The sequence below is a fragment of the Budorcas taxicolor genome, chromosome 4, assembly GCF_023091745.1.
Source record: "Budorcas taxicolor isolate Tak-1 chromosome 4, Takin1.1, whole genome shotgun sequence".
Taxonomy (NCBI): Eukaryota; Metazoa; Chordata; class Mammalia; order Artiodactyla; family Bovidae; genus Budorcas; species Budorcas taxicolor.
This window is the reverse complement of record NC_068913.1, coordinates 105,176,584-105,201,981: the sequence shown is the minus strand read 5'-3', so window position 1 is coordinate 105,201,981 and position 25,398 is coordinate 105,176,584. Positions and strand designations below refer to the sequence as shown.

Genomic DNA, 25,398 nt, shown 5'->3' with positions numbered 1-25,398 from the left:
AAAGGGACTTTGCAGATATCACTTAAACAGGCTTGGCAGGAAGGGTTATCATTTTAGAGGTCAGAGATCTCACACTGCTGGATGGTAGCTTTAAATTTTTAACCCTAAGAAAGAAGCTCTGTGGAGAAGGGTGGTCCTGGCTGATAGGTAATTTTGCCCAGAAGAAAATCAGATGTCTGGCATAGTGATATGGTGTATCTTGCTTCTTATTGTATATTTTGATAAAATTGTCAGCTCTTTAAGATAAGGGTACAGTTTTTAGGCTTGCACCTAGGAAGTGCCCTATCAGTATTTGTTAATTACATCGTGATGGGGTCACAAAGAGTCTGACACAACTGAGCAACTGAGCACACACACAATTAGATTGTGTTTTTCCTGTGGTCATGTATGGGTGTGAGAGTTGGACTGTGAAGAAGGCCGAGGGCCGAAGAATTGATGCTTTTGAACTGTGGTGTTGAGAGTCCCTTGGACTGCAGGGAGATCCAATCAGTCCATCCTAAAGAAGATCAGTCCTGGGTGTTCTTTGGAAGGACTGATGCTAAAGCTGAAACTCCAGTACTTTGGCCACCTCATGAGAAGAGTTGACTCATTGGAAAAGACTCTGATGCTGGGAGGGATTGGGAGCAGGAGAAAAAGGGGATGACAGAGGATGAGATGGCTGGATGGCATCACCGACTCAATGGACATGGGTTTGGGTGAACTCCGGAAGTTGGTGATGGACAGGGAGGCCTGGTGTGCTGCGATTCATGGGGTCACAAAGAGTCGGACACTACTGAGTGACTGAACTGAACTGAACTGAAGGGAAATATGAGACAGACATCTCGATAAGTTTCTTTTAAGGTTAAAAGGATAGTTTAGGAACTTCCCTGGCTGTCCAGTGGTTTAGACTCCCAAGTTTCCGCTGCAGGGGTCATGGGTTCAAGGATCCCTGATCTGGAACTAGGATCCTCTCTGCGCTGCTGTGCCCAGTCTCTCAGTCGTGTCTGACTCTTTGAGACCACAGACGATAGCCTGCCAGGCTCCCCTGTCCATGGGGATTCTCCAGGCAAGAATACTAGAGTGGGTTGCCAGGCCCTCCTCCAGGGGATCGTCCCAACCTAGGGATCGAACCCAGGTCCTCCCACATTGCAGGAGGATTCTTTACCCTCTGAGCCACTACGGAAGCCCTGGATCCTCAGTGCAAAAAGAGAGAGAGGCAGAGAGAGTTTTCAAAAGTTTTAGTGTGTTATTAGTTATTGACTGTTCTTGCTCATATGTTTTCCAATACTGAATGCTGTAAGTGATTGGTAATGCTGTTGCTAATTTGGTATCCTGTGTTAAGGAAGTGGTTTTAGTAAACAGTTAATATACCAGTATTTTGTACCAATTGTAAAAGTTGTAAATTTTAAAAAATTATAAATTTAAACTATAACAATTGTAATTATAAAACATTAAATGTGTAGTAAATATTCACAGCTGGTGAGTCTGAACATTAACTTCTATAACACATTCCTAAGGTGGGAAATAACACCACCTTGATCCCCATCTGGGAAATGCAGTGTGCACATCAACTGGTTGAATTCTCCAAGGCATTTTGCTGGTAAATAAAGTGATTTGATCTCAGCGCAGCACCTCCCTAGTCTTATTTGACTGTGGAATCTTTATGTGTGTAACCTTAACTCCCGTGGGACAGTTTCAGAAATACTGTTTTAGAGAATGCTGTATAAGCAGTCCGTACTTTGTGTGGTTCTGATTTGCACAGATTTCAGTCACCATGCAAAGGAAAACTGTTTCTCTGGTTATAGCACTTCTGACAACAAATGTTTGGGTTTTCTACACTCAATTCTCTGTAGACACCAACTGGGTGTCCTACAATTTAATTCAACTCTGACAGTGATTACCTGGAGTTAGCGTAGACCCCACAGGTTGACTGTGAAATGTTCTATATTTGGGGGTCTTCCCTGGTGGCTCAGTGGTAAAGAATCTGCCTGCCCATGCAGGAGACACGGGTTTGATCCTTGGGTCGGTAAGATGCCATCTGAGAAGGAAATGGCAGCCCACTCCATTATTCTTGCCTGGACAGTCCCATGGACAGAGCAGCATGGTAGGCTACAGTCCATGGGGTTGCAAAGAGTCAGCCGTGACTTAGCCACTATACAACGTCACCACCATAGGTTAAGGGCTCAGTCCAGCTAATCTGCCCCCCTACTTTAGACACCAATCACAAATAGTGAATTTGTGGGTTATGTCCATTTCTGTCTGACTTGGCTGCAAATTGGGGGTTTCCACGACTCCCTATTTAGGTTTGATAATTTGCTCTGATGGCTCACAGAACCCAGGGAAGCACTTTCCTTTGTGCTATTTCTTTATGTAATTATAAAGGATATTATAAAGGTTATAAATGAATAACCAGATGAAGAGGTACATAGGGCAAGGTCCTAAGGGTCCCACATACTTCTGTCCCTTTGGAATTGGGGAGATGCCACTCTTCTGGCCCCTGAATGCATTCACCAACCCTGAAGCACTCCGAACCCTTTGGGTAGGGTTTTTAATAGAAGCTTCACTATGTAGACATGATAAATTAAATCATTGGCCATTGGTGATTTTTTTTTTTAAATTTCCAACTTCTCTCCCTTCCTTAAAGGCTGGACATGGGCTGAAACTCTAAATCTCTAATCACACAGTCGGTTCCGGGGGCAACTTGACCATTGTGAAGCTATCCATGGGCCCGTCCAGGGTCACCGTATTAGCATAAACTCAGGTGTGGTTGAGAGGGGCTGGTTATGAATAACAAAAGATGCTCCTCTGTCACTCAGGAACTTTGCAAAGGCTTTAGGTACTGTTGTGCAAGGAACCAGGAAGGAAGACCAAACATATATTTCTCCTTACATCACTGTATCACCATGGTTTAGTTAAATACCAGCCCCCCAATAACACGATTCAAATTTTGGCCACCATGATATATTAACTGTGCAAATAAAGAACAGAGTTTGCTGCTAGCTCTTCAGTGTGCAGGTCAGCAAGTCAGTATGTCAGTGGCAGCTGGGCGTCTGTCCTTCAGGTCACACCCAGGCAGGAAAGGGTGCTGTGCTCCATCCTGCTTTCCCACCCATAAACCCGACATCTTACCCACCTCACACACGGAGCTGGGTGACCAAGAGAGGGAAGTGGTCAGTAAAGACGAAAGTCCAGCAAAGAACAAAAAGCGATGTTTCTGGAAGTGAGATTTAAATTGAGCATAAATGAAATAGTGAAATGAGTAACTGATGGTAAGAGTGTTGACCCTGCTGCCCCTTGAGAGACTCTGGATGTGCAGCCAGGAGCACTTAGTGAAGGCACACTTAACAGCCTTATATTTTAAATTGCAGTGTACTAAATAAATGTTTCACTAATTTTTCATTCGTCTATACATTACAGTTAACAGTAAGAGAGTTTTAAATGTTTTCACATTTTTGAAGCTCAGGGGACAGTTGTGATTTTCCCAGTGATTACTAAGATAGCTTTGTGTGGTTTCAACTTGTGTAAGTATTTTTATGGTCCCACATTACCATGCAGAGCAAGGACTGCCTGGATTTTTCTTGTATTTGCCAATCATCTATCATCTGACCTCTAGTGGAAATAAAGAAAAACTACAGAATGAACTTTGAGGAACTTATAATAATACATTTTCTTCAGAATGGATCTAATAGGTAAAGATCCCTGCACATTATGCACTTTGCACTTTGCCCTCACTGTGTGTTTTGAAACAGTATGGTGCACTATTTACTGCTGACTTTTCTGGACAACTCAGCACTACCCATTTTGCTTTTGTTGAATACTTCTGATTTGTAATTTTGTTGAAGTTCTTTGAAATCTTCCTGTAGGAATACTTGCTAAGGATTATGTCAAGGTTTCCATGATCCAAACCTCTACTCTAACTCATCCTTCATTGAGAATGAAAAAACCTGCTAAGGGTGTTGAGTAGACCTCTCAGAAACCTTCGTTTCTGTTCCAACAGGAAGTTCTCTAAGATGAATCCTTTCTCTTGGCTTGGCTCGGCATGTAATCTCTTCCCTTAGGTTTGGGCACTGAAGACTGTTTACAAGAGGAGAAAGGTTACTAGGGCACTGGATCTGCTTGAGTTGATTCCTGTCCTTTGTAGCTGACTCGTCACTGAAGTGTCCTCAGTATAAAAGTTTATGACTTACTGTTGTATTTTATCCCAGGGTGTGATTTTTTAGCCCTGTATACATTAAATCTTCTGTCGATGTCATTAGACTAGAAAATACAGCTTTCCTTCCCATACTCACAGTGGACAATACAACTGTGAGCTGGGCTATTGGTTTATCTTTTAAAAATCTGTTTCAACCTATAATCTGTTTAATCTATGTATTCTTCTAGTAGTTAACCCCACTTGGAAAATTAAGATAGGAACACTTAGAAGCTACAAGAAAGGAGAACAGAGTAAATGGACATAATATATAAATCTGTAATGAACAGAGATCCTTTTTTGCACAATATGGTTATAAATCAGTTCAGTTCAGTTCAGTTCAGTCGCTCAGTCGTGTCCAGCTCCTCGTGACCCCATGAATCGCAGCACGCCAGGCCTCCCTGTCCATCACCATCTCCCGGAGTTCACTCAGACTCAAGTTCATCGAGTCTGTGATGCCATCCAGCCATCTCATCCTCTGTCATCCCCTTCTCCTCCTGCCCGCAATCCATCCCAGCATCAGAGTCTTTTCCAATGAGTCAACTCTTCGCATGAGGTGGCCAAAGTACTGGAGTTTCAGCTTTAGCATCATTCCTTCCAAAGAAATCCCAGGGTTAATCTCCTTCAGAATGGACTGGTTGGATCTCCCTGCAGTCCAAGGGACTCTCAAGAGTCTTCTCCAACACCACAGTTCAAAAGCATCAATTCTTCAGCGCTCAGCCTTCTTCACAGTCCAACCCTCACATCCATACATGACCACAGGAAAAACCATAGCCTTGATTAGACGGACCTTAGTCGGCAAAGTAATGTCTCTGCTTTTGAATATGCTATCTAGGTTGGTCATAACTTTTCTTCCAAGGAGTAAGTGTCTTTTAATTTCATGGCTGCAGTCACCATCTGCAGTGATTAAATACCTGTGACTAAATTTGAACATTCAACAATACTACATTCTTTTTCATTAACAAAAAGTATGGACATTTCAAAATAAGATCTTGAAAGAAAAAGTCATCTGTTATTTATTTTTTCCCCATCACATCTATTTTCTACCTCTTTATATCTGCAAAATTCACATTTAATTTGAGTATGGTAGAATATTGGCCAGGATAGTAGCCCAAACTAATGCCTCTCTAATGTGCTTGGAATTTCTGCTTTCTGTCAATCAGTAAATATTCTTTGAGCATCTACTGTAGAGTCAGCTTTAGATAGATCAGAGGAGAATAGGAAATTCTAAGTTATTAGTGAAGTGAAGTGAAAGTTGCTCAGTCATGTCCGACTCTCTGTGACCCCATGGACTACACAGTCCATGGGATTCTCCAGGCCAGAATACTGGAGTGGATAGCCTTTCCCTTCTCCAGGGATTCTTCCCAACCCAGGGATTGAACCCAGGTCTCCCACGTTGCAGGCGGATTCTTTACCAGCTGAGGCACAAGGGAAGCAACTATTACTCATATCTTTAAGAAATATGAAGTCTAATTAGAGTGACAAAGTTTTCACAGGAAGCAACTGTGAATAAGGCATTGCCCTAGCCTCTCTGCTAGGGCTTTAGATCAATTGTTCCTTAACTGCCATTTCTCTACTGAGCAAAAGAATTGCTTGGGGAGCTTGTTAAAAATGAAGATTATTAGGTACCACCCATTAACTTTTCCCTGTAGATCTAAGGTGGGGCTCAAGAATGTTTTTTTTTTTTTAAGGAAAAATAAGCAGCTCTTTTCACCGAAGATCCTGGTGTCACCATGACCACTGCCCCTCTTGGTGTACTGTAAGAACAAGCTCTGTTCAAAGTCTGGCTTCGGTTGAGGTGTGTCCGTGATGCTAAGATCCACATCTTTGACATGGGGCAGAAGAGGCCAAAAGAAAGAAGCTGAGTTCCCACTCTGTGACCACAGTGTCACATGCGTAGGAGCCACTCTCCTCTGAAGCCCTGGAGGCTGCCTGTATTTGTGCCAATAAGTGCATGGTGAAAAGCAGTGGCAAAGATGGCTTTCTCATCCAAATGTGGCTCCACCCCTTCCACGTTATCCACAGGAACAAGACGCTATGCTGTGCTGGAGCTAATGGGCTCTAGACAAGTATGCACAGTGGCCAGGGTCGACACTGGCCAAGTCAGTGTCCATCCGCACCAAGCTGCGAAACAAGGAGCATGTGATTAAGGCCCTCCCTAGGGCCAATTCAAGTTTCGTGGATGCCGGAAGATCCACATCTCCAGGAAGTGGAGATTTACTAAGTATAATGCCAATGAATTTGAAAACATGATAGGAAAGCGGCCCATCCAGGGTGGCTGTGAAGTCAAATACATCCCTGATCATGTTCCCCTGGACAAATGGTGGGCCATGAGCTCACGAGAGCCTGGCATGGTCCTCTCCTTACACGTGCCCACCAGTATATCCTACTTAAGCGAAACAAACAAAAAAAAAACACAGTAAAAAGATATAGACAGTTGCATGGTGAAAGCAATTGTCCCTCCCCTCCATTCTGTATCCATTCAGTTTTCTTTCTCTTATGTTTTTTGGCAGATGGTTCCACACGTTATAGTCTGCATTTGCAGGCATACAGGCATGGGTGGGTGGGGTCGTACTCTTCTGCACCTGGCTTTTGTTGCTTTCCAGCATGTCCTGGAGATCTTTCCATATCCCTTCTTGCAGATCTGCCTCATTCATTTGAAAGGCTGCCTCACTCAGCCTGTAAAAGCTCCACAGGAGATTCTAAAGCATAGCCAGGTTTGGAGCCCACAGATAGACTGAGTGTTAAATGGGTTTAGAAAAAGTTTTCTTAGATGTTAACTCCTTAAGTCTTGGCGGTTTCTTAGCAAGGAACTGAACTGTGCAAACGTTTCTTATAGTTCTAGATTCAAGTTGCTTTAGGACAGATTTTTGTATATTTTTTACTTTTAGTTTTTGGATTGTGAGAGTTGGGCTATAAAGAAAGCTGAGTGCTGAAGAATTGATGCTTTTGAACTGTGGTGTTGGAGAAGACTTGAGAGTCCCTTGGACTGCAAGGAGATTAAAGCAGTCAATCCTAAAGGAAATCAGTCCTGAATATTCATTGGAAGGACTGATGCTGAAGCTGAAACTCCAATACTCTGGCCACCTGATGGGAAGAACTGACTCATTTGAAAAGACCCTGATGCTGGGAAGGATTGAAGGCGGGAGGAGAAGGGGATGACAGAGGATGAGCTGGTTGGATGGCATCACTGACTCAATGGACGTGAGTTTACTCTGGGAGTTGGTGATGGACAGGGAGGCCTGGTGTGTTGCAGTCCATGGGGTCACAAAGAGTTGGACACGACTGAACTGAACTGAGAAATCATCAGTCAAAAATACACGAAGGCATTTATGAAATAAAGATTTTTTAATCCTATAGCTGCAGATGTGGAGTTTAAATTTCTCATTAAATTAATTATTAAAACATACAGGAAGGCAGTGATGTATATACTGATGGCATAGTTCTTAATTCTTTCCTTTACTAAGGACATTTCTAAGCATACCTTTATATAATTGTTTCTGTTTATCCTTTATCATCATGACAAGTTTTTTCTCCCCCAGGATGATTTACAAAGTTCTTACTAAATTCTCAAATAATAATCATTTTGGGATGACACTTATTTGCTCTTTTACTGGTTATAAATAGAAGTATAGTCTATCACCATGAAATAGCAGATCTGCTGGGCACTGTTTGCATTACAGCTTTCCTTAGCCACTATAGACACACCCCACACATAGCTGGACAAACCGAAAGTAGATTGCTAAAGAATAGAACAGCATAGTAAGCCCCATAAATAAGAACAGGTTCCATTCCAAGAGTGGATTCGTAAGTACAGTTTGTTTGCAGGTCCGATAAAGTTAGCCTAGGTACCCAGCTAACACAGTTGGCTACGCAGCAGTGTGCTGTAATATGTTTATAATACTTTTCACACAAATAATACATAAAAGCTAAACACAAAAAATAAACATTTTTAATCTTACGGTACCTTGGAAAGTATAGTAGTACTTTTCTTTCTGATAGTTCAGTTGGTAAAGAATCCGCCTGCAAAGCAGGAGAACCCACTTCGATTCCTGGGTTGGAAAAACCCGCTGGAGATGGTTTAGGCTACCACTCCATATTCTTGGGCTTCCCTTGTGGCTCAGCTGGTAAAGAATCCACCCGCAATGAGGGAGACGCAGGTTCTGTCCCTGGGTTGGGAAGATCCCCTGGAGGAGGAAATAGCTGTCCACTCTAGTATTCTGTCCTGGAGAATTCCATGGACTGTATAGTCCATCAGATCACAAAGAGTCGGACACGACTGAGCCACTTTCACAAAGATCCTTTATTTACTATTTATATCGCCGCCTTTATGTACTCAGGTGTCAGGCAGTGACAAGCAGAACAAGCATGTTTTCTGCACTCTAGGGGTAAACAGTGTAACGTAAATTATATTTGATGTGTACGTTTCACACATTCATCCTGGAACAAGTTTTATTAGAAGCATACCAACAGGATTTTCAGTTTTTTGAAGGGTGTGTTTTGTATCAGTGAGCTCATCTCTTGGTTCTTTAGTCCCTCTTATTTTCCTGTCGTGTTCTTTGTTCAGTTCCTTTTTTTTTTTTTTTTTAAAAAGCTTTATTTATTTATTTGACTGCACCAGGTCTTAATTGCAGCTCATGGGATCTCATTCCCTGACCAGGGGTCAAACCCTAGCCCACTGCATTGGGAGCATGAAGTCTTAGCATCTGGACTACCAAGAAATCCCTGTTTAATTCCTTTTTATATTGTCTTCTTCCCTTACCCTTGGTAACCTGAATGTTCTTAGTTAGCTGGTTGGAAATAACTCAGGAAACCGATAGGACGGTTGGAAGGATGAGCCGACTGTTAAAGGTAGAAAGAGTGTCACATTTTTTCTGAGATTATTATGAACTGAAAGAATTTGGTTCAGTATGCACTTCATTCAAAATCCTTGTTAAATATAGTTAAGCACAAAATATGCCAGTAAATAGCTTTGATGTGTCAAAAATAAAATCTTCAATGTCATGCTCAACTTGTAAGGAAAAGCACTTAATTTTATGAACACAGTTTATATGTCAGCAAGAGAATAACAGAAGTTGGTTTTTTCTAAACCAAAGATTTAATTAAAAATTACCAGTTTGATTTTCAGTGAAAATGTTTCATACATGCAAATTACACATTTTTGCTTTAGGTGATACCTGATAATAATGTACCTTAGGGTTAAAACTCCGGAGAAGGTGATGGCAACCCACTCCAGTACTCTTGCCTGGAAAATCCCATGGATGGAGGAGCCTGGTGGGCTGCAGTCCACGGGGTCGCGAAGAGTCGGACATGACTGAGCGACTTCACTTTCACTTTTCACTTTCATGCATTGGAGAAGGAAATGGCAACCCACTCCAGTGTTCTTGCCTGGAGAATCCCAGGGACAGGGGAGCCTGGTGGGCTGCCGTCTATGGGGTCACACAGAATCGGACAAGACTGAAGCAACTTAGCAGCAGCAGGGTTAAAACACTGCATAAAACATAATTTAGATGTGAAAATGACTGTTGGCATTTTAGTATAGTTCTAGCAGGAATGTCAACCTATTAAGCCAGTATCAATAAGCAAAATAAGGTTTTTGGACCTGCAAAACAGTTTCATTCTAAATATTCTGTTTATTAACTTAATTAATTTGCTAAACTTTGAGGGAGATACTGTCATCTCCGTCCTTAGAGTGAGACAAAGAACACACAAGGAAAGTTACCCAAAGTCTATACATAGTTCAGAATTTTAACATAGGTAGACTGACTCCAGAGAACTCAACCATCAAAATGTAATTAAAAATTGAAAAAGAATTATCTTCTTTTTCCTTTTAAGAATGGCCATTTGAGCGTCTAATGTGTACAAAAAATATTAAGCCTAATCGTAAGGCCAAGTTTCCTGTGTGGGCTCAGACCTCATAGGTAATAAGCCCAGAGCTGTATGAGCTGTGATTGGTACCTAATAGAAGCATAATAATGTTATGGTTATGGTTACTATTTATTAATGTATTTACTGTACCATTGCTTATTATATGCTAAGCCATATGCATTACATATTTACCTGCATTGTCCTGTTTAGTCCTAGGGGAACTCCTGCTCAGAGGAATTGAAAAAGTTGCTCAAAGTCCAAACTACTGGAGCTAGAAATCAAATCGGTTTTCCTGATTCCAAAATCTGTGCATCCCACTCAAGCCAATTGACCCCTATTTTTCTGATGGCTTGAAACTGGACTGGGTAGTCCTTGCCTGGCTTATAGCTGTCCCAAGGCCTCAGCCGACTCCAGAGTTATATGAAAGGAAATATGAAGAGCAGGTTATAAACCACCCTCTCTATTCCTGGAGTTAATCAATCTCAAAGGCCACTCCCCAGCCCCTTTGGTGATATTACTGTGAGGTTTGGGGGCTTGCACAGCGGATCACTCAGTCCTTTATGGAGAAGCTATAAAAATTACTTTGGGGTAGAAGGGTGAACTTTTGAAACACAGGTGAAAACTTGCAATGAAGCAAAATTTTAAATGAATGATTTTCATTACTGCATGCTCCTACCATCTAAGGAAGGATGAGAAAGCTGCTAATTCATACGTTGAAAGATCATCCCCCCCCCCTTTTTTTTTTTACAGACTGCGTTGCCTTTAGTTCCTATACCAAATTCTTCAGAAATTCAAGCTGGACATTTTTTTTTTAACTTGCTTGTAACTTTGCCACAATGGATTGATTTTCAGATAAGTTTTCAACACAGTTAATAATCATCAAAAATTTACTGGGATCGTCATGTTGAGAGGGCACTATAAGTGATCCTGGGAGAAGTCTGAGCTCAAGTCAGGAAGTCAGGTGTGTAAAACAGCTCAGTGTTAGATAGCCACGAGTGGAGATGTGTGTGAGTAAAGTGTTGCAGAACTTTCTGTGGGGTGATCAAGTGAAGTTTCACCAAGGAGAGTGCTGTAAGATTGCTTGGTGAGGAATGGGGAGAGGATTTGAAGCAAGAGGAATATCTAATGAAGTCTGCTGGCAGGCAGATCTTTAAAAATTTGGCCTCCAACTCTTCTAACATTGAAAGGAAGGAATATAAATGGGAGCATTATCCAGGAGGAAAAAAAAGAATGTTTGGCAGATCCCAGGGAATCCTGGTTAGTCATTAATTCAATTCTGTTCTTGCCAAGTGTCACACACACACAAAAAAAGCCAGCTAAGCAACAATTTCAGAAGGTTAAGAGAAAGTGCTAAAGTTGTCACTGTCCCTCTTACCAAAAGGCATGGAGACTGTTCTATAGATGGAAGCTAGTCAGCAAAGGTCAGGCTGTCACCCCACAGGAAGGCACCCCCCTCCACACACACACTCACAGTAGTCTAAGAAACATTGCATATGTTGCCATTAGGAAAAAATGGAGCAGTTTGTATATGAAGGAAAGTTTTTTAAGAGAAATGGAGTGGGAGACTAAAGGAGATTGAAAGTTAGAAAGTTGGCTTTCAGAGGCTGCATCTTACGTGTCCTGCTGCATGTACTCAACACATCTGTTAAAGCTGTAGGGACTTAGAAAAATGAAAGTGTTAGTCGCTCAGTCATGTCTGACTTCTTTGCGACCCCATGGACTCTATGTAGGCTGCCAGTCTCCTCTGTCCATGGAACTTTCCAGGCAGGAATACTGGTGTGGATAGCCATTCCTTTCTCCAGGGGATCTTCCCGACCCAGGAATCGAACCCTGGTCTCCTGCATTGCAGGTGAGCCACCAGGGAAACCTTTGTGACTAGAATTCTGTTAATGGGGGCTGAGGGGTGGGGGTTATCCTTCCTTCTGAGAGAGGAAACTGAAACGTATGTAATAGTTCCTTTTAGATCTACTTAAAGATCTGAAGTAACGTTCTTGGTTTAGGGATATTTAATGTTTAATTTGATTTTTTTTAAAATTTAATTAATTTATTTGGGAAGTCCCGAAAGTACTTTCATGTTACTTGCTTAGGAGTTTTCTAAGAATCCTTTAGTAAGCATTAGTAATATAGATTTAGTAAGTATCTTTGTCTTAATTTTCTAAGGAATTTTGTTTGCATTTTAATCAGAAGTAAATGTCCTGCTCCTTTTTAAACGGTCATGTGGGTTTTTCTTTTAATCTGTTTAATGTGGCAAATTTCAAGATTAAATTTTTTTAGCGTTGAAACCACCTTGCATTCCTGAGATAGACCAAATTTGATATTTCCAAATGAGAGTGGCTTATAATTTTTCTTTCTTGTATCATCTTTTCAAAGTTTTAATATCAAGGTCATGTTATCATAAAATGAGTTAGAAAGTAAGTCCTTTTTTTCTACTTGCTGGTGCAAATTTATAATATTGGAATTATTTATTTCCTTAATACTTAATAGAACTTTCTTGTGAACCCATCTGGGCCTGGGATTTTTTTGAGGGTGGGATAATTTTTAATGTTATAAGTAACAACTTTAGGACTATGCAAATACTTTTTTCTTTGTGACTCAGGTTTGCCTGTCTTATATTTTCTAATCTTTTAGCATAAAATCATTCATAATACCCTCTTTTACATTTAGTATCGATAGAATCTATAGTTTTCTCCCTCTTTTCCTTCCTACCACTGGTTATTTATGTTTTATCTCATTTTTCATAAGCTTGCCAGAGGTTTGACAATTTTATAAGTCTTTTCAAAGGATCCATTTTTGGCTACAGTGCTCTATTGTACGTTTGTTTCCTGTGTCATCAATTCTGCCCTTTTAGTTTTCCTTCTGTCTGTGTGTTTAAGGTTTATTTTGCTATTCTTTTTGTTACTATTTGAGGTAGATTTTACTACTTCATTAATTTTTAAACCTCTTTTTCCCGTAATGCATATATTTAAAGTTATATATTTCTGTTTACAAGTTCTGCATTTGACACATTTTGTTATGTAGCATTTTCATTACTGTTCAGCTCAAAATAATTTTTAGAGTTTTGTTATGATTTATCTTTTTATTTGGCTTATTTATAATATTATTTCTTAATTTCTAAACACATGAAGATTTTCTAGTTGCCTTTTTTGTCATTGCTTTCTCTCTTAACTGAACTGTGGCCAGAGGATTTCTGATTTCACACCTGCAGACCTGACTGTGGCCCAGTGTGTGGCTGCTGTTAAGAATGGCCCGCATGTGCTTGAGAGGGAGGCTGTGTTCTATGGATGTTGGGTGTAGGGTTCTATAAATGTTCATTAGGCCATGTTTTTTTTTAATTCTGCAGTTCAAACCTTGTATGTTTCATAGATTGTGTTTTGCCTATGTATTCTATCAGAAATACTGCTCTACTTTTCTTGGCTTTTCCATTTTTCTTGCATCTCAGAGTTGTCTGTGACCATCTTCTTTCTGCCAGAAGTACATCCACTGGCATTTTCTTTACTGTGGGTTGGATGGAGGTGAACTCTGTTTTGGTTGTACAACTTTTTTCCTCCCCCCTCCTTCTTGAAACACATTTTAACTGAGTATTGAATGCTCAGTTAATAGCCATTATAGGTTAGTAGATAGTTTCTTTAAGCACATGTAAGGTATTCTAATGTGTTCCAATTTTCATTATTTCTTTGAGAAGTCTCTCATCTTTGCACGTAAACTGTGAAATTTCCCAGCTTTTGTTTTCTGCAGATTTACTGTGATGTGAGTTGACTTTTTATTCATCCTGCTTGGGATGTGTTGGGTTTCTTAAATCTGGAGATCAGTGTCTCATTATTTCTGCAAATTTGTAGCTGTTAGCTCATGATATTGCTTCTGCCCCTGTTCTCTCTATTTTACCTTCTGAGGCTCTGGTTAAATGTATGTTACATTTTCATTTTATCCTTCATGGTTCTCACACTCTTGTTTGTATTTCCTGTCATCTCATTCTCTTTGCTGCATTCTGAATAATGTGACCACCATCCATTTCACTGATTTTCTCTTTCACTGTATCACCTATCAACTGATACCCCCAAATTCTGTGTTAGTACTGCTTTGGCTCTTTCAGGTACTAGTTGTGGTTGTGTTTTTGTTCTGAAACTTTTGGGGAATACAAACATGTAAAATTTTACCCTAATAAATTACTTAGAAAGTGAGCAAAGCTGCTGTGGTCTTTCATTGATGAACCACTCCTGTGCTCAAGATGTCACGATATAGTTTTTCGAGTTCCTAGTTCCCTCAATCTTTATTTAAATGCTGCTGCTGTATACTCCATGGAATAGAGTATTCCAGATACAACGGCTCACACTAATTTAACTGGTTAATTAGGGGTATGAGACCTAATGCAGAATTGTTAGGACTCAGTGCGCTCACCATGTCAGTGATGTTACCCAAATTTGCTAGCCACTCTGGCTGATGACGACCATATTTTACAGTTAGGTGTTTTAATCTACCCAGGAAAGGGAGGCGGAGAGAAGAGATCCAAGAGAGAGAGAGGGTTTGTGAGCTCTCTGGTGTTACTTCTTAAAAAGACAGTAATCCTGTTGGATTAAGGCCCCCTCCTTATGACCTCACTGAACCCTTATTACTTCCTTAGAGGCCCTATCTCCAAAACATAGTCACACCGGGGTTTACAGCTTCAGCATGTGAATTTTGGAAGGACACAAACACATTGAGTCCATAGCAGGTAGCATTTATATAATGGTTGAGGGTCTTACGGTTTATGTTATAATTATGTATAACATTATACATAATATATATATTTATAAAATAAAATATACTTATTATGTTATAAATATGTTATACTTCTGATGTCTCTACTGCTGCTAATAGTGAATTTGGGTATATTCTCAAATATACCCAAATAGTGGTATATTTGGGTATATTCTCCCCCACAGTTATTCAGCAAATATGCAGAGAAAGGAGGCTTCCCTGGTAGCTCAGCTGGCAAAGAATCTACCTGCAATGCAGGAGACCCCAGTTTGATTCCTGGGTGGGGAAGATCCGCTAGAGAAGGGATCGGCTACCCACTCCGATATTCTTGGGTTTCTGTGGTGGCTGAGCTGGTTAAGAATCGGCCTTCACTGCGGGAGAGCTGGGTTCGATCCCTGGGGTGGGAAGATCCCCTGGCGAATGGAAAGGCTACCCACTCCAGTATGCAGAAGTGAAATGAAGAGAAGTCGCTCAGTCCTGTCCGACTCTTTGCAACCCTGTGGACTCTAGCCTACCAGCCTCCTCTGTCCATGGGATTTTCCAGGCAAGAGTACTGGAGTGGGTTGCCATTTCTCCAGTATGCAGAGAAGAGAATGAAATTTATTCTTACACGAGTTTCTGTACTCTTCAAAGTGGGTTGGTGAGATTGTTGTACGTTTCTTAGCTAAATTCTAACCGATCTATTATAGTTAAGTAAAGATTTTTACCTTATTTATATACTGGCCTTATATTTCTTTCCCTTAGCTGTGTTGGAGTAGAAGAACATCATGCCGTTGACATTGACCTGTATCACTGTCCCAACTGTGCACTTCTACATGGTTCCTCCTTGAGTAAGTACTAGAAGCTTAAATCAAAATTGGAGTTTAGAACTTAATATATACATGACAATACTTAATGATACTCTGACTAGTTATGTTATACCCACCAAGAACTATAAGAAAGATTTTTCTGAAGATATTGGGAGTGCAGTTTTTGTTTGAATTATTAACTTATTTAACAAGTCAAAGTATTAAGTGAAAAAACCACTATTGTTCTTAATTGCCAGTGCAAAGCGCCATACTCAAAATACATATTTTTCAAAGCTTTCAACTTGAGAAGTGAAATAAAGTAAACTTTTTCTGATTCTGGCTGTTTTTATCTCTCAATGTTTTTTTAAAAAGGATTGTAACTAGACTTACTGTGGTGATCATTCTGAAATGTGTAGAAATACTGAATCACTATGTTGTGTACAAGAAACTAACACAGTGTTGTTGGCCATTTATGTTTCAAAGACAAAGGCTCATAAAAAAAGAGAACAGGTTTGTGGTTACCAGGGGCAGGGGTGGGGGGTGGGGGGCAAGATTGGATCAAGGTGATCAAAAAGTACAAACTTCCAGCTATAAGATAAATAAGTACTAGGGCTGTACAACATATAAATATGATTCAGCACTGCTGTATGTTCTTTGTGAAAGTTGTTAAGAAAGTGGATCCTAAGAGTTCTCATCACAGGAAAAAAAATTTTTTTCTGTTTATTTTCTGTCTACATGAGATGATGGATAGTCATTAAACTAACTGTGGTCATCATGAAATGAGGTATGTCAGTCAGACCATTATGTTGTATAACTTAAACTTATTCATTGCTGTATGTAAGTTATATCCCAATAAAACTGAAAGAAGAAGAAAAAATCAGTACTATTTGGGACAGTGTATAGGATAAGACTTTAATGCACATGTGCAGTACACTTGGAGGAAAAAATTAGGGCACTGACATGCTAAGGTATTACTTCTGTTGTCCGAATTAGGTCCTGCTGTTGAGTATGGCCTAGAGTCCTGTCCCACTGTCCTCTGTGATGAAAGCAACCTTCCAACAGTCCCTGTCCTGTCCCAAGGACAGAGGCCAGACCAGCTCTCTGCCTGCACTGTCCTTTCTGAGGGCTGAGGGCTTGGGCAGGGAAGCCACACGTCTTCTGGAGCGCACCAGCAGCACATAGGAAAGGAGGCGGCGGCTGTTCAGTCGCTTAGTTGTGTCTGGCTCTCTGTGACCCCATGCACTGTTGCACGCCAGGTTTCCCATCCTTCACTATCTTCTGGAGCTTGCTCAAACTCATGTCCATTGAGTCGATGGTGCCTTCCAACCATCTCATCCTCTGTCGTCCCCTTTGTTGTTAGCCTCTTACAAATGCTTCAGAATATATTGGAACATTAGTTATCGTACAAATGTGAGAGCAGAGAAGTGATTTTAAAAAGGCTTTGGGATATATTATAACTATTCTCCTAAAAATTTAGACTGCATACTAGCATTTTTGTGTTCCTAAAACTAAAGGGGAAAACTGTAGACTTAATCATTTTAGAATTGTACACACTTGGGTCAGACGTGGGTAACATAGACAATCTCTTTTTTCGAGTTCAGTTTTTCCATAGTACTTTTTTAAAATAGAGATTGTGTTCTCTGGTTATAGGCAAGTGATTTTTCAAAAGCAATTTAGTAGCAACTGACTGCTTATCTGTTTTGTTAGAAATATGAACACTTTACCTAGTTTCTAAGAGATTTAGCAATTTAAGCTGTATAAATGTATTGAATCTTTTTTTTGTAAAATACAGATTATCCTTTTTGTTGTTTCTGCAGTATAAAATTTGAGGTTAGCAAATTGGTTGAACATGTATAATCAGTTGTTACATGTATAACTGACTAATTTATTGTCACAAATTAAAAGGTATTTACTCATCTGTTTGGCTGCAGCGGGTCTTAGTTGCAGCCTGCATGCTCTCTTTGTGGCGTAGGCTCAGTAACTGCAGCGCAGGCTCTCTAGTTGTGACATGTGGGCTTGGTTGCCCCACACATGTGGGATCTTGATTCCCCAACCAGGGATCGCACCCATGTTCCCAGTAATGGAAGGCTGGTTCTTAACCACTGGACCACCAGGGAAGTCCCATAAATGTTTATAAAGTTTCATATTATGTAGTGCTGAAGTATGTAGTATATAACTTGAAGTAATTATTGACCAAGTGTAATTCTTGGAGGAAATAAATAATACTGGCTTGTTATATCAAGAAGAGAAACAGAACTGAAATGTAAGTTTCAATTTGGAATTTTAGTAAATAACCCCCAAATGAAATAATTTGAATTTAATTTCTATGAAATGTTATATGGGCTACTATGAATCAGAATAATGTAGTATTTAAAACACTGCTCCATGTAATGCACTCTTATTTTCTTTTTTCCTGTGTGATTTAATTTTTTTAAAAGCTTGTCAGGCTCACTAAATTGATTTCACAATCCATAATGGATCATGAAGCTACACTTTGAATAACAGTGCTTCAAAGGGGAGCTCATTGACTATTACCTGCCCCTTCATATTCTTCTCATCCTTGAATAACATAAGATGAGGCATGGACTGTCTTCTGGGCAAAAAGTCTGACTCTAAGTAGCCATAAGGAAAATACTCCAGATCCAGCAGTCTGTTTTATCCCGGTTTAAGGTTCCATCGCCCCACCCCTCACCCTCACACCTAGTTTGGGTAATCCCTTTTGGACATTTTCTGTCTTGCTCTTAAGCCTCTCTTACTTGCTACCAAAGATTTCCTATTTCTTTCAGAGTTCCCCAGGAATCCTTAATACAGATTCCATTTAGACAGTAAAATATTCATTAATATGGTAAATTTAGACTTTACCTTCTTAATGGGAATTAAGAACTGTGTTAGAGGACCAGTCTCAAAAAACCCAGCCCAATACTTAAACACATATTCTCAGTGCTCCTCAGGCACATGCAATCCAAATGCAAAATTTTCTCTCCTTTCCCTATGACCACTATTAAAATATTCTTTCGCTGGCCTCCTTCCTTTAAGAAATTCAGTCAGCTCTGGCAGTGACTGATTTGATGTGTTGAGGATGTTGGTCCAACAGGACATTGTAGCCTTCTGTTAACATCCTGCAAGTCAACACATTTAAAAGGAAAGAAAAGTAGTTGGCAGCTGATTGATTGCCCCAGACACTGTGCTGAGAAGTACTGCTAATAGATTTGTTATCTACTTTGATATTTGTAACACCTTGATGTGAGAAAAATGATATTACTAGGTCTTTGATGTAGCTGTTTGGCAGAGCTGGAGTTTGAATCCGTAGCTGTCCAATCCCAATCTGTTTTAATTTTAATCTGTTATGCCAAAATGAAAATTAAAACAATGTAACATCATTATTAACTTTCAAATGGGCAGTTTGTTCTTTTTGTTTTTTCCCTTCCTCCCTCTTTCCCACTGTTGGCCAGGTTGCTTATATATATTGGTGAGAATGGGTTACCTACCACTTTTTGGGAGGCAGTTTTGTAGTATGTAGCCAGAAACAGATTTATGTATATAAATATTAATTTCATCTTTGTTTAAAGATGCATCTTCATTTACATCTTAAAATTCTAGGCTGCCTTTAAATTGTTTTTGAACATTTAATAAGGAGAAAATGCCCATGATAGTAAAGATAGGCATAAACATTATGATCCCAGCTGAAAATAAAATGGGGTTATATATCTGTTTATATGTAAGCAAAAAGCCTGGAATGAAATACCTTTGAATCATGTACCTTTGATTTGTTTGTTTGTTTGTTTGTTTTGTTTTTTGACTGTGTAGCGAGGCTTGTGGGATCTTAGTTCCCCAACCAGGGACCGAATTAGGGCCCACAGCAGTGAAAGCACAGAGTCCTAACCACTGGATCGCCAGGGAATTCCCCTAGAAGTGATTTTAAGTGAGGAAAAAAGAACACACACACACACACACACACACACACACACGAAGGTTGCCTTAATGGTCTTTTCTAGGAAGGTTGCTTAATGATGGTCAGTTTTTTTCCACGAGGTTTTTTTAAAAAATGGGACTTACTGTCTTCCATTTGAGGATCTGACTGCCATAAATTACTTGGGAATCTTGTTTGAGACTTAGATATGAAGGAACCTGATTTCTACCCCTATTGATTATTTATGTGTGGCTTGTCCTAATCCTTATGAGGATCCAGCAGTATTTTATTATTATGATCTTTGTAAGGTGAAGGGTTTGAAATAACTTAGACTCATAGAGTTGTCACCCCTGCCAAGGTTTTATTATGAAAATGGTCAAATATCCAGGAAAAGTTGAAAGAATATTACCTCTAAACCCACCATCTAGATTCCACTATCAACATTTCACGTTACTTGTTTATCTCATATCTGTCCACTAACTATCCCACTGTACACTGCCCATCTTATTTTTTTATTCCAGCTAAGTAAATTTTAGACATCAGTACATTTCCCAGGCTTCCCTGGTGGCTCAGATGGTAAAGAATCCACCTGCAATGAGGGCTGCTGCTGCTGCTAAGTCGCTTCAGTCGTGTCCAACTCTGTGCAGTGAGGGAGACCTGGGTTTAATCCCTGGATTGGGAAGATCCCCTGGAGAAGGGAACGGCTACCCGCTCCAGTATTCTGACCTGGAGAATTCCATGGACTGTAGAGACCATGGGCTCTCAAAGAGTCAGACATAACTGAACGACTTTCACTCACTCACATACATTTCCCAGAATTATGGAAGTTTTAGGCTTAAAAGTGATTTTCAAAAAAAACAAAAAAAGATGTAAAACTGAAATCTTACCTTGATGCCACACAAAAGATGTGCAAGTGGTTCCACCCTGATGAAAAGAGGAATGAATGAGATCCAGAGCTCCAACCTCAGTCTCTTCTCCATCTTCCCTTTTATTAAGGGTTCTGCAGCACAGTCTGAAAAATAGAACATTTCCCCTTCATTCCCACATTGAGGACACTGCACCCAGACATGTTGCAGAGTAAGTTGGGGCTTCCCAGCTGGTACCAGTGGTAAAGAGTCTGCCTGCCAGTGAAGGGGCTGCAGGTTCAGTCCCTGAGTCGGGAAGATGTCCTATCGGAGGATATGGCATCCCACTCCAGTGTTCTTGCCCGGAATGTTCCATGGACAGAGGAGCCTAGTGGGCTCCAGTTCATGGGGTTGCAAAAGAATCAGACACAGCTAAGTAACTGAGCATGCACACACATGTGCAGAGTAAGTTGTGACTAAACTAGGAGTCAAAGCCAAGTGTCCTGATTTCGTTTGCTGTGCCTACTCAAGTTTTAGCCTCCCAGAGCTGTTGACTCACAGGATCTGAGTGTTAGAATGAGCCCTCCAGTACTGATTTGTCATCTCACTTGTCCTCCTTATATTATGATGCTGTTCCTGTGTCAGTGTAACCATGCTTATTTTGGAAATAAATCTAGACATGAAAGACAAGTGATTGTGCTGTTAAAATAGATTTCTGATGTGAGATCAAAGGCCCTGTCCTGAGAGACTGATTTGGATGATCTATAAAAATCATGTTATGACCTAATGTTCTAGTGACAGTCAAGATTTTAAATAGTAGTGAGGTTTAGAATCTGTATAAATATAGGTATTATAAAAGGCTCAATCTGCTAATTTGAATTCCTTGGTTTAATTTTAAAAAAATTTCTGAACTAGAAAGATTTAAGGGACTTCCTTGGTGGTCCACTGGTTAAGATTCCGAGGTTCCATTGCAGGGGGTGTGGGTTCGAATCCTGGTCGGGGAATTAATATCCTGCATGCTGTGGGGCGTAGCCAAAATAATGATAATGATAGTAGTAGTAGTAGAAGGGTTTTTAAAACCCCACAGTTAACTGCCTATAGTTGCAGCATGGCATAAAGTAAATTTTACTTCTTCAACCTTAGAAATACATTTTAAAATGTGAGTATTATTGTTCTTCACAATTGTTTCTGATTATGTAGACTATAATGATAGCAAGTATGTGGTACCACCAGTTACAGAGATGTTTTCTTCTTTTAATCTTCTCAAAATCCAGTGAAAAAGAGGAGGAACTGGCACAGGCATGACTACACAGAAGTTGATGATGGTTCCAAACCAGTGCAGGCTGGAACTAGAACTTTCGTGAAGGAACTACGTTCTCGAGTCTTCCCAAGGTACGGAAACCTGTTACGACCAAAAACACTAAAGAACGTTACCTAGCTTGGTCCTTGCGTTGTCCGCCGGCTGCTTCTCTCTCTCCTTTGCCTCACCTCCTCTTCTTTTCACGCTCTGTTTTCCCTTATGTTGTTTTCCGATCTGTCTCCACCCTACTTCTGCCAGAAGTCCTCACAGCCATTGCTCAGCCTCTGGTGGCAGCAAGACTAGGTTTTTTTTTTCTTTTAATTTTTATTTTTTTAAGATAATGTATTTGAGTTATATGGCTCAAGAGAAGAGCGTCAAAAGCGTTATGCAGCATTTAACCATGCTAATTTAGATCATTTCCTACTCACTGCCTGACATCTATTTAAAGTGATAATGCTTAATAGGCTTTATTACATGGGATCACATCCAGGCTTGTTAAAAAGGGGCAGTACAATTATCACCTGCAGCTTATTAGGGAATTATTTCAGATCCTCTAAGTATAAAACCCTGCTCTTTCTTTGTAATCTTGAGGATTCCTGGCCATTCCCCTTCCTTAAACAGAAGCATAAATGATAAGTGGCTTCTGTTGGCTCCCACAGGCAACAGAGAGAGAAAAAAATATGAAACACAGTAATTTCCATGTGCTTTTTGTGATATTAAAGGCCCTGTTCTCAAATATTCTCTTTTATCAGTATCAAAGTCATTGGAGAAATGTCTATTTTCATTGATTGATTTGGAGCCCAAGTTTTCAGCCAGTGTCTCTCGGCTGGCTTCAGAGACTTGTGAGTTCCCTAAAACTGTATAAACTATTTATTGTTGATGTATGAATGTGAATTTTTCAGGGAGAGGGGGCATAGCTTGCATTTTTTTAAATAGGTTTATAACCCAAAAGAGTAGTGTCAGAAATCCTGGCCCAGTGATTCCTGTGGCTTCTCTGCCACAGTGTTAAACACAATGAGTTAAATACAGATTACAGAGATGGTCACAAATGTCCACACTGTACTTATCATTAATTAAAGGTCTTGGTTTTATTTTGTGTAACTCCATAAACCTCCACAGGCAGAGTGACAATAGTTAACTAAATCACACATATTCAATGGGATTAGCATAGAAATGTGTAAAATAAAGTGAATGGGTTATCTTCTCCACCTTTATTTTAAGACTGAAAGTGTTTTTGGATCCTTTTTTTATGTAAATGATAATTTTTAAAAACAATTATGTGTACAGATGTGTGATGTATATATACTTCTAATTTTAAAAGATAACATGGGGTTATGTTACACATATGTTGTGCAACTTGCTTTTTTTTTTTACTGTTATATATAATAGATACCCTTCCATATATATACATAAGTTTATCTCACTCTTTAACTGCTGTGTAGTGTGCAATAGTGTGTGTGTGTGTGCGCGTGTGTGTGTGTGTGTCTGTACCATATATACATACCATAGTTTACTTAACTAGCCCACTATGGTATAGTGTCGTTTTTTTTCTCTTGTAAGTAATGATGTACCTGTGTTTTTAAGAACTTGAACCTAAATATTTTTGATCACTTTGGTGGAGTAAAACACCAAACATTTAAGATGAAGGAGTGCAAGAGATATAAGATTTTCCTGTAGATTGGAGTTTAAGGAATTGTTAAATTCTCAGAGGCTGAGGAAGAAGGAACACTTGGGAATATTTATAGGGAAAATAAAAAGCAGTACAGAACTCAGTGAGTCAGGTAAAGAAGCTCTAAGCCTTCTATTTACATGACTGTCCAAGAAAAGTCTGTCTGGATTTTTTTAAGGCCTTAAACTGACCTATTATTACTGAGAAGGTGGGGTGATCTGAGCTCAGTAATTCAGAGACCCAGTTTCTCCTGTTATCTCCTTGACAGCTAGGCTACAGATGACATCAAGATAGCTAAGATCTGATTGTAAAAAAGGAAACTGTTGCGTTTAACCTATGATGCAAATGTTGCCCTTAACTTTCAATGTATAGCAGCTGCAATTCTGTGGACATTTGAAATATAAAATTGAGACTATCCATTTTTAGAGATCTCTGATTTATGGTTAGGGAACAGTCAACAAACTGGAAAATTCTTAAAGAGATGGGAATACCAGACCACGTGACCTGCCTCCTGAGAAATCTGTATGCAGGTCAAGAAGCAACAGTTAGAACCAGACACGGAAAAATGGACTGGTCCCAAATTGGGAAAGGAGTGGGCCAAGGCAGACTGTTGTCACCCTGCTTATTTAACTTCAGTGCAGAGTACATCATGCGAAATGCCGGGCTGGATGAAGCACAAGCTGGAATCAAGATTGCAGGGAGAAATATCAATAACTTCACATATGCAGATGACAGCACCCTTATGGCAGAAAACTAAGAGGAACTAAAGGGCCTCTTGATAAATGTGAAAGAGGAGAGTGAAAAAACTGGCTTAAAACTCAACATTAAAAAACAAAGATCATGGCATCCAGTCCTATCACTTCATGGCATAGATGGGAAAACAGTAGAAACAGTGAGAGACTTTATTATCTTGGGCTCCAAAATCACAGCAGGTGGTGACTGCAGCCATGAGATTAAAAGACACTTGCTCCTTGGAAGAAAACTATGACCAACCTAGACAGCATATTAAAAAGCAGAGACATTACTTTGCTGACAAAGGTCCATCTAGTCAAGGCTATGGTTTTTCCAGCAGTCATGAATGAATGTGAGAGCTGGACCATAAAGAAGGCTGAATGCCAAAGAATTGATGCTTTTGAACTGTGGTGTTGGAGAAGACCCTTGAGAGTCCCTTGGAGAGCATGGAGATCAAATCAGTCAATCCTAAAGGAAATCAATCCTGAATATTCATTGGAAGGACTGATGTTGAAGCTGAAGCTCTAATACTTTGGCCTTCTGATGCAAAGAACTGACTCATTGGAAAAGACCCTGATGCTGGGAAAGACTGAAGGCAGGAAGAGAAGGGGACGACAGAGGATGAGCTGGTTGGATGGCATCACTGACTCAGTGGACATGAGTTTGAGCAAGCTCCGGGAGTTGTTGATGGACAGGGAAGCCTGGTGTGCTGCGGTTCATGGAGTAGCAAAGAGTTGGACACAACTGAGTGACTGAACTGAGCTAAACTGAGGGGACAGTGAAAAGGGATAGACAGACCGCACTTGAGTGTAATGCCTAGAACAGGTTAGTCATTAAAGAACGCGGCCAGAGGTGCAGCAACCCGTTTTTAGTGGCTTAAGGTGACTAACGTATTAAAACTTATTAAATACTGAGGATAATGACCTTTTAAATCAGGAATTCTCAACTGGGGCATTTGGACGTTGTCTCAGTGAGTAGGGACTTATGGATGCTAGTCATCCTCCAGTGTGCAGGAAAGCATGAATTGTTCTGTGTCCCAGGAGACTTTATGATGTCTAATAAATATTTGTGTAGAATTTTATAGCAAGGTAAAATATGATCTGTTTTTACTTATCCTAACCAGCTCCTATTGTATTGTACCCCCTCCCTTTTGCTCTTGGCTGGTTTTCTGTGCAGCACATGTTGAGTTACTTCTAATCTGTTACTTCTTTTAAATCCAGCCATTCATTACGACTATTTGTAGGCATCCCGTTATTCTGTTATTCTGTTAGGGAAGCCTGGCATGCTGCAGTCCATGGGGTGGCAAAGAGTAGGACATGACTGAGTGACTGAACTGAACTGTTATTGTTATCTTTTCTAGTGTTGTTTACCTGAATATTTACAT

At 40.0% G+C, this 25,398-nt stretch overlaps 1 protein-coding gene and 1 long non-coding RNA gene across 4 annotated transcripts in view; one reads left to right on the top strand and one right to left on the bottom strand.

Moving 5' to 3' along the window:
- Positions 1-20,866, bottom strand: part of LOC128046432 (uncharacterized) — a 49,864-nt gene extending 28,998 nt beyond the window's left edge. Inside the window, exons 1-3 of one of the 3 annotated variants that reach the window (XR_008199259.1) lie at positions 20,572-20,866; positions 20,356-20,480; positions 4,477-5,065 (exon numbers count right to left, since the gene is read on the bottom strand). This is a non-coding gene — a long non-coding RNA (uncharacterized LOC128046432). Of the gene's footprint in view, positions 1-4,476; positions 5,066-16,463; positions 16,932-20,355; positions 20,481-20,571 lie in introns of those variants that run through there. The other 2 variants (XR_008199260.1, XR_008199258.1) reach the window with 2 other exon arrangements.
- KDM7A (lysine demethylase 7A) overlaps positions 1-25,398 on the top strand; it is a 69,576-nt gene that overhangs the window by 19,796 nt on the left and 24,382 nt on the right. Inside the window, exons 2-3 of the mRNA XM_052638512.1 lie at positions 15,515-15,600; positions 21,588-21,705. Of these exons, the coding sequence (XP_052494472.1) occupies positions 15,515-15,600; positions 21,588-21,705 (204 nt within the window). The remainder of the gene's footprint in view (positions 1-15,514; positions 15,601-21,587; positions 21,706-25,398) is intronic.